This window comes from Oryzias latipes, chromosome 18 (assembly GCF_002234675.1).
Source record: "Oryzias latipes chromosome 18, ASM223467v1".
Taxonomy (NCBI): Eukaryota; Metazoa; Chordata; class Actinopteri; order Beloniformes; family Adrianichthyidae; genus Oryzias; species Oryzias latipes.
This window is the reverse complement of record NC_019876.2, coordinates 14,227,573-14,240,397: the sequence shown is the minus strand read 5'-3', so window position 1 is coordinate 14,240,397 and position 12,825 is coordinate 14,227,573. Positions and strand designations below refer to the sequence as shown.

General features: G+C 40.3%; 1 protein-coding gene across 1 annotated transcript; it reads right to left on the bottom strand.

Annotated features, from left to right (window-relative positions):
* Positions 1 to 10,060: 10,060 nt before the first annotated feature.
* adra2c (adrenoceptor alpha 2C) lies at positions 10,061 to 12,535 on the bottom strand. Its single transcript, XM_004079806.4, has one exon. The coding sequence runs from the start codon at positions 11,650 to 11,652 to the stop codon at positions 10,357 to 10,359; it is 1,296 nt and encodes a 431-aa protein (XP_004079854.1). The 5' UTR covers positions 11,653 to 12,535; the 3' UTR covers positions 10,061 to 10,356.
* Between the last annotated feature and the right edge of the window lie 290 nt (positions 12,536 to 12,825).

Here is a 12,825-nt window from a genome sequence, read left to right as displayed (position 1 = left end):
AAACACAATTTTCATTGCAGTGGTTTTGTTTTTTTACATCATTTCAGAAAAACATTGAACTTTGTCATGTTGTTTGAAGCTGTTTATGGGCGTTACTCTTCAGCGTCACATCCGACATGCAGGAGGGTGTCTTGTTGCTTAACAGGGCTTTGTGGGTCATGATTAAAGGATTGTTTTTTCTTTGCCCTCTCCGTCTGCTTCATTTCAGCCTTTCCTTGATTAGGGAGCTGTGGAACACCGAATGCCGGATGGCCTCAGGCGCTCTAACTCTCACTTTCATGCATCCATTAACAACAGGGCCAATCCCTTCCATATGTACTCTCAAGGCTGGAAGATTTATCTCTGTCTTCATAGGAGCCTTTGTGTAAATTACAGCTCATGTTGGAGTTCTCGCAGTCTCTAAGGCTTAAAGGAGAAAAGTAATTACAGATTAAATCACTACTGAAGATAATTCATGTTCATTTTGAAAAACCCCTAAGGGCAAGCTCATCAGACACTATTATTCAGTCGAATTCATCAAATCTTACAATGTTCACTCCAGAAATGTATCAGGACAAGCTCATTTTAATCTAATTACATCTCAGCTCGTGTCCCTCCGCCGTCACGTGGGGTTGCGCCACTAACAAATTAGGTCTGAGACATCAAACACCTCCTGCCTTGAACACAGATGTCAGAAACAGGCAAACTCAGGTATCAGTTCAATGATTCATTGCAGCGGGCCGGCACAGCTCTGGGTGCAAAATTCACCAAACTGATGATGAAGGTGCTTGGAAATGTAAGGAAAAGAGCTGCAGGAGTTTGACATGTGTGGGAACGAAGGCTGACAGGCAGAATGCTAAACTTCCGAACGGAGGTTTGAAAAGTAAATGTGTTTGCATCGTTTCAAATGAGGAAATTATTTTTTTTTAACATTTCAGAACAGCAACATTATATAAAATATAGATCTTATGAACATCATTGGTAGCATAGTTATAGTTTTAACACTACTGAAGTACTGAAAATTAAAATGTAAATTAAAAAATGTAGTATTTAATTTATAAATATTAGTAGTATTATATGTACTAAATTGTTTTACACATAGCTATTATAGATATTATGTGGGGGTGTAAGGATGGAGCAACTTAATCAATGAATCGATTTCTATTCCTTTGATCCAACCAAATCGAACTGTCTTAGTCAAGTTGTTAACCCTTGTGCTATCCAAGGCACTTTAACATTGGGAGTTGGGTCATCTAGACCCACTAGAGAGTGCTCTGAACCTTTTTTCTTCAATGATTTGTGATCTTCACTGGTGTCCATGGATTACATGAAATCTTTCCACCTTTATCCACCTTTGTCAGTGTAGAGAGAACACGTCAATGGAAGGGTGGGGTCATCTAAGATAGAACAAGGGTTACTCGAGTTGATCTATATCTTTATAAAATCACATCAAAATTAAATCAATTAATTACATGAAATCTGGAAAATATCTTTTGGATTGAGTCATGGTAGGTTTATTTTACTGTAACGTAAAAACGACCGAAGTGATTTGACAGCGGACATCACACATGATGACAGAAAACTCATCAGTCCATCATGTGAGGAAACACTTTGAGCTTAGCATCTGATCATGTCTGCTAGAATGTTCTAATAAAGTTCCCCTTGGATTAATCAAACGTGGAAAAACAACAGGGGGCTTAAGTTTATGAAACTAAAACATGAATGGATTTGTGGATTTGACATTCATTCTTGTTTACTTGTTTGTTTGTACACATATTTAGAAGTAATTATCTTGCAAGAAACACAAGGAATGTCAAAAACTTCCCCTGCACTGGTATCAGGTTTTTATCTCTGAGTCACTCTGGTTCAAGTTTTGGCTAAAGATTTCCTGAACAGATTTTAGGTCAGTGAATCCGGTCGTTCAAAACGAACCAAAATCGACTGTGAATCGTGTCGGCAACCACAAATTATTTTATGAATCAAAATGGTCACACCAGTACATATTAGATAATCATATACAAGTTATCATATTAATCTTTTGAATGAAGTAAAAAGGAATAAAGTTAATCCTGTGCACTGAATTCTGACATTTTAACCTCTATATTTAGTGTATTTATTTTTTTTGCTCATGTTCAACATTTATTGGTTTAGAGCAGGAGTCTGCAACCATTAATGCCAAAAGAGCCATCTATATCAGTTTTTCACGGACCAAAACCTAACAAGAGCTGCACGCTCAATGTTTGGAAAAATACATTTTATCTATCTTTATGTGTTTGAGTTATTTATGTGTGTTATGTGGTTTTGCTGTTGAAAAACTATCTTAAAATGATTTTCCCTGTAAGATCAGGATTCTAATAAGTAAAAATGCAACAACTACAGGATACAGGTGAACTCATTTGATGTAATCAAATGTTAATGATGGTAAGTGCAAACATAATCACATGAGAAGGGATTTTTTTTTTTTTGCTGCAATGCATCTAACTTTGTGCCAGATCAGCAAAATCTCTGCAGCATGACCCAGACTTTCAACTTCACCTCCTCTCCACTGAGTGCGGTACAATACTCTCTTGTGGTCCGCCTCTCAATAATACATTTTTGTCTACTAGCCTTTTCTCTTTAATGGTGCAGCAGTCAGCATATCTGACTTGCTCATCTTGCTCGGGGACACTTCAAAACGTGGATCAGCTGGGAACTGAACCACTGATCTTGTGACAGACAATCTACCACCTGAGCAGCAGCAGCCGGGATTGATCCTCCACTTAAAGAGGGACGCGAGCTTTCTGCTCACGCGCAAAACCACAACTTTAAAGCCAGAAAGCCGTCTTTGTTGTCGCTCTGCTGAGCTCCGTTTCCATCCCACAGCTTAATTTTTTCATCGCTGAGATGCTGCTTCACTCAAAGTGATTCTGTTGGCGGAAAACGCTTAATATTCAGGAGTTGAAGTGACTTTTTTTTCTTCCTTTTTAGTAGCAAAACACAGCTTTGATCAGGAATTGGCTCCACTATACTTTCCCTTGAACTGGAGAAGATGATGAATCTGTTTAGTCGTATGCATGTTTGCGCTGCCCTCAAGTGGCCAAAAGGCAGTTATTACTCAAGCTTCAAAGGCTGCAATGATGACTAACTTCTTGAGAAAGCTGAGATGCTGTGGGATTGTTTTAGAAGCAAACGCTTAAGAGTGTTGGTTACCATCAAACTAATTATCATTTTGTTTGAACCCTTTAACTACGGTGGCCCTGAAGTGCTGATTGGATTATGACAATAGATTGTTGACGCTTGCGGGTTTTTTTTTTTAAATGCGTCTTTAATATCTGCAAACAAGTTTCATGATTAGTACTGAGCCTATCCAGTATCGCTTCATCCTAAAAAACTCTCAGTTGAAACGATGGACGAACACCATCATCCAATCAGTGATGTCCTACAGTAACTTTTCCTGTTTCCATAAAAAAGAAAAAGAAACCTTTTGGTGAAGAAAAGTAATTTCCAGAAATCAAAATGAAAATTTATAATACGTCTTTGCGTTGAGTGATTTGTTGGTGGGATTTGGACTTCAGGGCCACTGTATTTAAGGGACGAACATCATGCAAAATCAGCGTTTTGAGTTTTTAATTGTATTATAATGTTATTTTCTTACAAAAAAATAAATTATTTTGATCCATTCACGCATTTCTCTAAACACCTGCGCTCTGAGCACCAGCACCTTCCTAACCACGAAAACGTAACGTAAAATGTGAGAACAACCCCTTCCAGGAAGTGTCTGTGCAGCTAGCTCCGCCCCCAGGCAAACACCCACACACACAGCCATTTCTGCATAGCTAGCATTTCCTTTTATCCCTTGTGCTATCTTAGATGACCCCACCCTTACATTGACGTGTTCTCCCTACCATGATAAAGGTGTAAAGATTTCATGTAATCCATGGACACCAGTGAAGATCACAAATCATTGAAGAAAAAAGGTTCAGCGCACTGTCTAGTGGGTCTAGATGACCCATCTCCCAATGTTAAAGTGCCTAGGATAGCACAAGGGTTACATGCACAATATGCACATCCATCTTCGCAAAAGTTTGGATGTTGTTTGTTTTCATGGGTGAAACACAGACGTGCTGCCGAAGCCGACTCGAGGATGATGTCATGAAATAGGCGGCACCCACACGGAGTGAAAGGCGGAGCCTCAGAGATGGAGCTGTCTTACTTCCAGGTTGGAAAAGGGTTTTAAAAAAAAACTGATATTTCATTTTAAAAAATCGTTCTTCAGTGTGCCAAATATAATAAAATTATCATATACATAGATTACTGGTTTACTCTGAAAGTTTAAAAAGTAAGCAAGTAAAAAAAGTAAAGTAGGCTCATTTTAACTTTATTTAACTCCTTCACAAACATTTGAAAGTACAGTACATATCACTCATTGAGGTTCCTGACCATGGTAGTCTTTAAACAACCCATCAATCCTTTATATTTTATGGAAAGTCATTGTAATATTTTTGACAGATTTGTGAGCACTGTGTACCACAGGAAATATTTCGGAAGTCAGTAAGCAGAATTCATACCTGATTATAAGGCATATTTTCAATTCTTGAGCAAATTCAAGGATTTCAGGTTCAAAAGATACCATAAGAGTCACTTAATAAGCTCTGATTTCATTTTAGTTCATTATATTTGTGAATTTTTGGCTAGAATGCACCACAAACTGTTTTTATTTTTTAAATAACAGCTGACATTCCTACCCACTACTACATTTGCTGCATTGAGATGATCGAATGTAAAGCCAGGTGTCTTTTATTTTGAAAGGGAGTTGTGAATCTCTGTCAAAAGTTATTTTTAAAATAATGCTATTTTTTTATGCCTAAAAAACAACTGTTCCTTTATATTTATCATAATGCTTACATAAATAGAAATCAGTGTCTTATTTTTCTAAAAGGTGACGTCTGACTTTGGAGCTAAATTACTTGGTTGTTGGTGAGAAATCGACCTAAACGGCTCTGTAATCCTTGTGCTATCCTAGGCACTTTACTATTGGGAGTTGGGTCATCTAGACCCACTAGACAGTGCTCTGAAGCTTTTCTTGTTCAATGATTTGTGATCTTCACTGGTGTCCATGGATTATATGAAATCTTTCCACCTTTATCCACCTTTGTCATGGTAGGGAGAACACGTCAATGTAAGGGTGGGGTCATCTAAGATAGCACAAGTGTTAAGGGCGGCAGATCATAATTAGAAATACTGCATATGATATTAAGGGGATTGTTTATTGGAAACAGAAAAATCTTGATTTGGATTTTGTCTTGGAGTATATTGCAGTAAATGATTCAGAAGAGGTGGCTGGTTAGTTTTCCCTGAGGCGGGATGAGCACAAACAAAACACTAAAAGAGACTTTGCGAGTGTTTAAGGATCTGTCTCGTCTCTCAGTGAAGCATAGCTCCAAATAAATAAATAAACACGGTAATAAAGACATTTGCAGAGCTAAATGGGGGGGGGGGGGTACGGTTAAGGTGATTTGAGTGTTCACCAAAAACACTCAGTTCTCCAACAGAACTGCAAATCGAAACAACTATCGAACCACCTGCTTTATTTATTGGAGTAAAACTCCAGAATATAGAGACATAAATCCTGTTTTCTGGCATTTCTGAGGTCTGATGTAGAAAATGAAAAACGTTTTGATGGGGCGGCATCATGAGCACCAACAGAAGTTCACAAGTTTAATCGGGATATGAGAGCATTTGAGTGCATTCGCAGAGTCAAAACACATATTTCATGTCTATGAATAAACCTCAGGGGAAAAAGATGCTCGCACACGCGTGCACTGATGCCAGATTCATCAGCATTGCAGGTCATGTTCAAAAAGAACCAAAGAAAACCAAAGTCAGAGCGAAAACTAAAACCATTTACTGCATGTATTGTGACAATCAACACATATAAATAAAATGTAACGTATTTATTATGTTTTATGCTTTAATTAATTTCCCAATCAGTGTTTGTTTAGATATTGTACGTAAGGAAATATTGTTGCTTCTATATGATTTGATGATGAGAGAAAACAAACAAAAATAAAAACATAAAATATCTGAGCTTAATAGTGAAATAAAAATATATTTTTCATTTGGCAACACCAACATTTAAAGGGTTAATAATAATACCGATGAAGATAATAAAGTTGGACTTTTCATGTCAATTTTCCAAGAAATCACTTTTTTATTTATAAATTCAAAACAACCGATTTCACTAAATTAACTAGTGAATAGAATTATCTAACATTTAGTTAAAATCCATACACACAAAAAAGGAGAGAAAAAAATCAGTAGAAATAAAATTATTTTATAACAAAAATCCAATTAAAAAGTAAGTGTTTGAATAAACATTTAGTTGGTTTTGGTTTCCGTTTTTAGCTGTTAACATTTCTAAGCGTGGTCAAAACCTTTAAACATTAACCTGTTGGAAGAGCTGCAGTTTTTTCATCATCACTTCAACTATTATGTTGCAGAAATGTGTTGGTTTTACTGGATCACAGATCAGATCCAGTGTTTTTTCAGTGAATCATCTTTTCCTCTTTTCTCTATGATGGAGAGGCGGAGTTACGGGGGGGGGGGGGTAGCTTCAGGCCCCCATATCAAAGGTTCTAGCTCCGCCTCTGCTGCGATGTGAATGATGCCTGTTTTTGCTGCAGTTGCAGTTTGGTGGCGGTGAATGCCTGCATGGATGTCGCCTCGCTGCACGCATGACGGAACACTCAAATGGAACACGTGTCCATTTTCTTGAGAGGATATGGAACAAAATGACGATGGCGTGTGAATTCATCTAATAGCTTCAAGGTTAGATCAAATTCAAGGACCATTTTTAAGGTTTTGCACATATATTATACACAAAGTTAAAATTGAACCTAACGCCCGTGCTGTGTTTTATTTTGGAAATTAAAGCATGAAATTGATTTTATTAACTTATAGTGCTGTTCTCTTTGAACAAAAGCTTGTAAAGATTTATTGGAACAATAAGGTTTTTTTTGTAAAACACAACTAAAAAACTTTTATTTTCAATTAAAATCAGTGTAATGAACTTTAATATGGTTGATAAAATACCCAACCATCCATTCATCCATCCATAAATCCATCCAGAGCTACGCATGACTAAACATTTTTAAATCTTAACTTAACACATAAGGTTGTAGAATGGCTTTTACTCTGTAGTTGGTTGCAAATTATGTTTGTTTCATCTGCTTTTTATTATACTTTTGTGCAGGGGCGGAGCTACAAGGGGCATCAACAAGCCTTGCCTCCTAATTTAGCTAGATCTGTCAATATAAACAATTTTACATCCAAGAGGGAAATTCTGACACTAAAAAAGATAAGCGGAAGATATCTGATGCGTCCATCACTACTGTGGGTCAGGAGCGCGGGACAGAGCAGACACGGAGCAGTGTGACGGTCTACACGTGGGGGTGGAGATGCAAGCACGCTGCTGAAGTGTACCATGTGTTCCATGCCCCTCCGGCCCCAAGGCCACAGGGCAGGCGCTCTCAGCCTCCTTATTTTGGAGTCAGTGTTAGCATCAATACTGACAAAGATTAAGAAATCATCAAAAAAAAGCTTCTTTAAGCATTGCAAAAAGGACAAAAGCAAGATATTAATATCACCCCAGCCAAAATAACTACTATTTTGATGTTAATAATAATAAAACTGTTTGAAATAAATATTTTTTATCATTAAGTTCTAATGGCCTTCCACTCTTCTGTTCTCATTTTAGCCATATAAATGTTCGAGCACCACCTCTGCTTTATGTATTTTATTCCCCTTTGTGTTTTAATACTCTTGTTTTGAATATTCGAAGTATTTTTCTTCATATAATGTGTTAATCTACTAATGCTATATAATTAAAGTCCATTCATCCGACTCTTTCTTTGTCCCCTCAGTCACTTTTACTAAGAGATGATTTTTTTCTGCTGTCTCCCATCTTCACCACGTCTTGTATTACCAGAATGTCCTCTTCTTTTTTTTCTTCATTGTCTCAGACGTACAGACATGTTGGAACACCATGCAGCGTGGGGTTGGGGCTTTAGCACCTTATGCTTTCATGTTCACGCTCAGTCTCGTCAGGAAAAAAACCAGGGCAGAGTGCGAGTGTTTCGGTTTCACCTCGTCCTCACGCTCGGAGCCTTTGGGGGACATCAGACAGTGACACTGCGTTGAAAGGTCAGCAGCGCAGCAACACTCATAGCTGCACTCCATCGCAGGAGGCGGGGCCTGAACCCTAGCAAGGCTTTCTCATTGATACGAAAACCCCGCCCCAATTGTTCTAATGAACAGGTGAATCATTTGGCTAAGGCTTGACAAACATCGAACAACCAGCACAGTCTAACAGCCTTTTTTTTTATTTTCTGTGTAAGCTCAAATGCAAACTTAGATTTAATTAGTCAGAGCTGAAAAACCCCCAATTAAATTGAGGATTATAGATCCAAAACAGATATTGGGACTTTGAAATAAACAATCACAGACTCTGTGTAAGTGAAACAGCCGCGTCCTTTTCTATTTTCATAATCAGAAGTGAACATCTTGATGCACAGTGCAGCAGGGCTTCATGCAGCATCATCAGGGCAGCAGGAGACAAGTTACATTTAAGAATCCAGAATTAGCAGCAAAGATGCAAAGGAGAGACAGATTGATTGGAAGAACACAGAATAAATGAATAGAAAGGATTAAAATAAATGACTTTTTCTCTTAAATCAGCAGCTTAGATGCAATAAGTTAGTTAAAGCTCAGCTTTTGTTACATGAAAACAATCAAAACTATTGTTTTTGGACAATTTTAGAAAAAAAATGCTATAACAAGAGGGCAAATAAAATTTGGTAGATTGTGAGAAACTGATTCGTTTTTTGAATTCCGGAATAACTGCCTCAATAAAAACAAAAATAACCCCTTGATGGCTATCGATGCAAATATTTAATTTGATATTTTATTTTCGAACACAAAATTAAATAGTTAGACATCACTAACAGACAAAACACTAAAGGGCTCGAAAAAGCTCAAACATATGCATCCAACCACATCTGCTCCAAACTTACCTTAATATACTTGAAAGCAAAACTACTTACTACTCTCAGTAGTAAGGGTGTGGACTTCCAACAAGCTCATTCCTGATTGGCAACAGTAGTTTCTATAGAAACATTGACTAAGAACAACACTGTCCAATCACTGTTGACTGGCTCCAAATTGCGGAAAAATGGCGACTGAATTGGCTTCATTTAGCTGGAACCAGAGGTAGGGCCTTTTCTATGGGTGACGTCACACCCACTTTGTCCAGAGATTATTACAGTGTATGTTAGCTACGTGTGAACAGGACAGTATTGAACAAAGAAGCCCGAAATGCGCAGTTACATGTGTGTACATGAACTTTTTAATAGAAAGGGGGCTTGAACGTGCCTTCCTAAGATTGGTGTGAATGTAGCTTCAAGAAAATTAGAAAATTTGTCTTGTGTTTTTCTTAACCCTTGTGCTATCTTAGATGACCCCACCCTTACATTGACGTGTTCTCCCTACCATGACAAAGGTGGATAAAGGTGGAAAGATTTCATGTAATCCATGGACACCAGTGAAGATCACAAATCATTGAAGAAAAAAGGTTCAGCGCACTGTCTAGTGGGTCTAGATGACCCCACTCCCAATGTTAAAGTGCCTAGGACAGTACAAGGGTTACAAGAAGAAAAATCCTCTAAAGAAAGTTTTTAAATAGTAAAATAATCTTGGTTTCAGAAAATAGGGACTTAGTGTTTTCTTAAATAATTAATCTGCCAAATATTAATATTGGCAGATTTTTTGCATATTTAAAGAATTTCTTTTTTTATTTCAAGAATTTTTTAAAGCTTATTTCTGTTTTTGCAGAGCAATTTTTTTTTTAGATTTTGTTTTTAGTTTAAAGCTACCTCCTAGAGGCTTTTATTTAGTTTTAGTTTTGTCTTTTTGTCAGTTTGGCCTTGACTTTGCGACAAAAGAAGGAAAATATTTGAGAACAATGTTGTATTCTTCTTTCAGGAGGAAATTTGCAGCAACAAGAACACACAACTTGCACAGAAAAGGAAAACAAAACATAAAACCCACAATGTGCGTGTTCTTTTATTTTCCTCATGCCAGAGAAATGTGAGCATCTGTTGTGGCTGCAGAGCTTTTCCCTCCATGTTAGACTGTTGAAGCACATTTCTGTAGCAACAAGTCATTCATCAGTTTTGAAGCCTGTAATGGAAACAAAGCTACACGGCTTGTAGGCTGTGTGCTGCTTTGAATGACACACAACATGTCAGCGTGACGTAACGAAAAGCAATAATAACAAACATCATTCGCTTTCTTCTGTTCCCTTTGAGGCTGTCACGCCGTGGCGGCTGCAGAGCTCCGCCTCTAGGAGGACTTTTTCCACGCCTTGCACAGGATCTTCTGGAAAGCGTGCCGGAAGTCGCGGTTAAATATGGTGTAGATGGCCGGGTTCAGGGAGCTGTTACAGTAACCGATCCAAAAGAAGAATTTGAAAAGCGGGTCAGGGATCCTGCAGGAGTCCCTGCACACGCCGTACAGGCTGTAGCTGAAGAAGAAGGGGAACCAGCACATGACAAACACTCCCATGACAACCGCCAGGACGAACGTAAATCTCTTTTCTCTGGCTTGGGAAACTTTCTTTCTGGCGAAGGAGCTGCGGCGGCGTTTCCTCCTGGAGGCAAACAGATCCATAGACTTGTTGCTGACTCTGGAGATGTGGGCGGAGTGTTTGGAGAAGGAGCTCTTCCTCGCCTTCCTTGCTCTCTGGGAGTCCTGCCTCTGCGGGTTGTGACCTTTGCCCTCTGAGGAGGAGCTCTCCTCCACGTCAACCTCTTGGGTCTGTGGGCCTGTGGTGACCGTGCGCTGGCTGGGCGTAGGCGGGCAGTGACAGTGACCGTTCTCCGCCTCCCCGTGGAGGGGAGAGGAGACTTTGCTCAGTCCGTTTTCAGTCTGCGTGACGCCATCCGGCTTGGGCTTCTTTTCCGACATGCTCCTGGTTCTGGTTTTGGCCACCTGGTATATCCTGATGTACACCAGGATCATGATGAGGCAGGGCGCGAAGAAGGAGGCAATGCTGGAGGAGAGGATGTACCAAGTCTCATCATTGAGCTCACACTGAGGCTGCGAGCTGATGTCATTGTTCCTGTCAATGGACACCAGAGGAGGAGAAGAGATGAAGGCAGACACGAGCCACACGATGAGAATGGTGCACTTGATGCGCCTGGGGGTCCGCTTCAGGTTATACTCCACAGCCTGCGTGACGGACCAGTACCGGTCCAGGCTGATTGCGCACAGATGGACGATGGAGGAGGTGCAGAACAGAACATCCAAAGCCAGATAGATGCCGCACCAAACTTTCCCGAAATACCAGTAGCCCATGAGTTCGTTGGCCAGGGAAAAGGGCATCACCAGAGTGGCGACCAGGATGTCCGCGGTGGCCAGAGACACCAGGAAAAGGTTCTGGGGGGCTTTCAGCGCCCGGCTCGTTAACACGGCGATCACCACCAGAATATTCCCCACAACCGTGAAAAGAATGAGAAAACTTACGAGGGCGGCGATCCCAGCGACCGCCGCCAAAGAATATCCGCCATCCAGGCTCCAGGAGGAGTTCAGATGGATCACCGTGAAGGCGTCCATCCCGCTGGCGTTAAACGAATCCATGCCGTCCGCGCGCGTGCGCAAGCGAGCGTGCGACCGCGCTCTCTGGAGCACAGAAAGGTGCCAAGAAAATCAGTCCGTCAGTGACGCCCCCCCCCCCCCCCCCCTCACATCTTTAACCAGAATCTGTCCATGACCCTCTGAGGACGCTGCGTCCGCGCGCAGCTCTCTCGATGCGCCCTCGCGCATAAATGATGCCCCGCGCGCCTGTCCTTACAAAACTCCCCAACTGCCGCCCCTCCCCTGTCACAGAGCGTCCTTTTCATTTAGTGCAAGTGTGACAACTCAGGCCGCAATGCAAAATCACTGAAAACATCTCCATATAAAACAACAATTTTGCAAGTTAAAAATCGACTGTCCGTCCTGTGGCTGTAGAAAGAAAAAAAGAGAGAAACAGAGCCGAGGAAGGAGAGAAAGTGAAGTTTCTATTTTATTCTAATGGCTTTCCAGCAAATGGTGCTGTGCGCTCGTGAGCAGAGAGCCAAGGCTGCTCCTGCACACGCGCAGACCTCTGCGAAAATCAAGCCGCACGAGATGGATTGAATTTTTTTGGCTGCATGATGCTTATCTATTTCTCCCTCCCTCCCTCTTTCCCTCCCTCCCTCACCCACCCTTCACCACCACAACCTTTTTCTAGCTCACCTTTCACACATCCACACGCACCTCTCATGGTTATTGCATGCGCACGCACGTTAGGGTGGAGATAAGGGCTGGACTCCAACATCTGGCGGTGCTGCTGGAGGGTCTACAGCATCTGTCTTAACAGGCTGGAGGGCTCATCAGCTTTTAGTGCTTGTTTGTGTCAGAGTTTTAATGGATTATGTGTGTTTTGAAGTATTTTTGGATAGAAAATTTTGATTATCTTTTTACAGAGGTTTTGTTCATTAGTCCTTCAAAACTGTCAGACTTCTTAATATTTTATTACCATTGAGTTATACGAACATATTTTGACATGAGAATGAATATTAATTTTTTGGTTTTCTTGGCAACAGAAGTTTTTGGTTAACCAAGCCCACATTCCATACATCTTCATGTGTGGGTGATATTGTTTCGTTCATCTTGAGCCAGAGATTTATGTATTCAATTTTCACAATATTCCCGTGAAAAGTGTGCGGGCAGCAGGGGAAGGCCACTTTTGAAAACTCACCACACTAATTGCATTCAAAATCAAAAAAC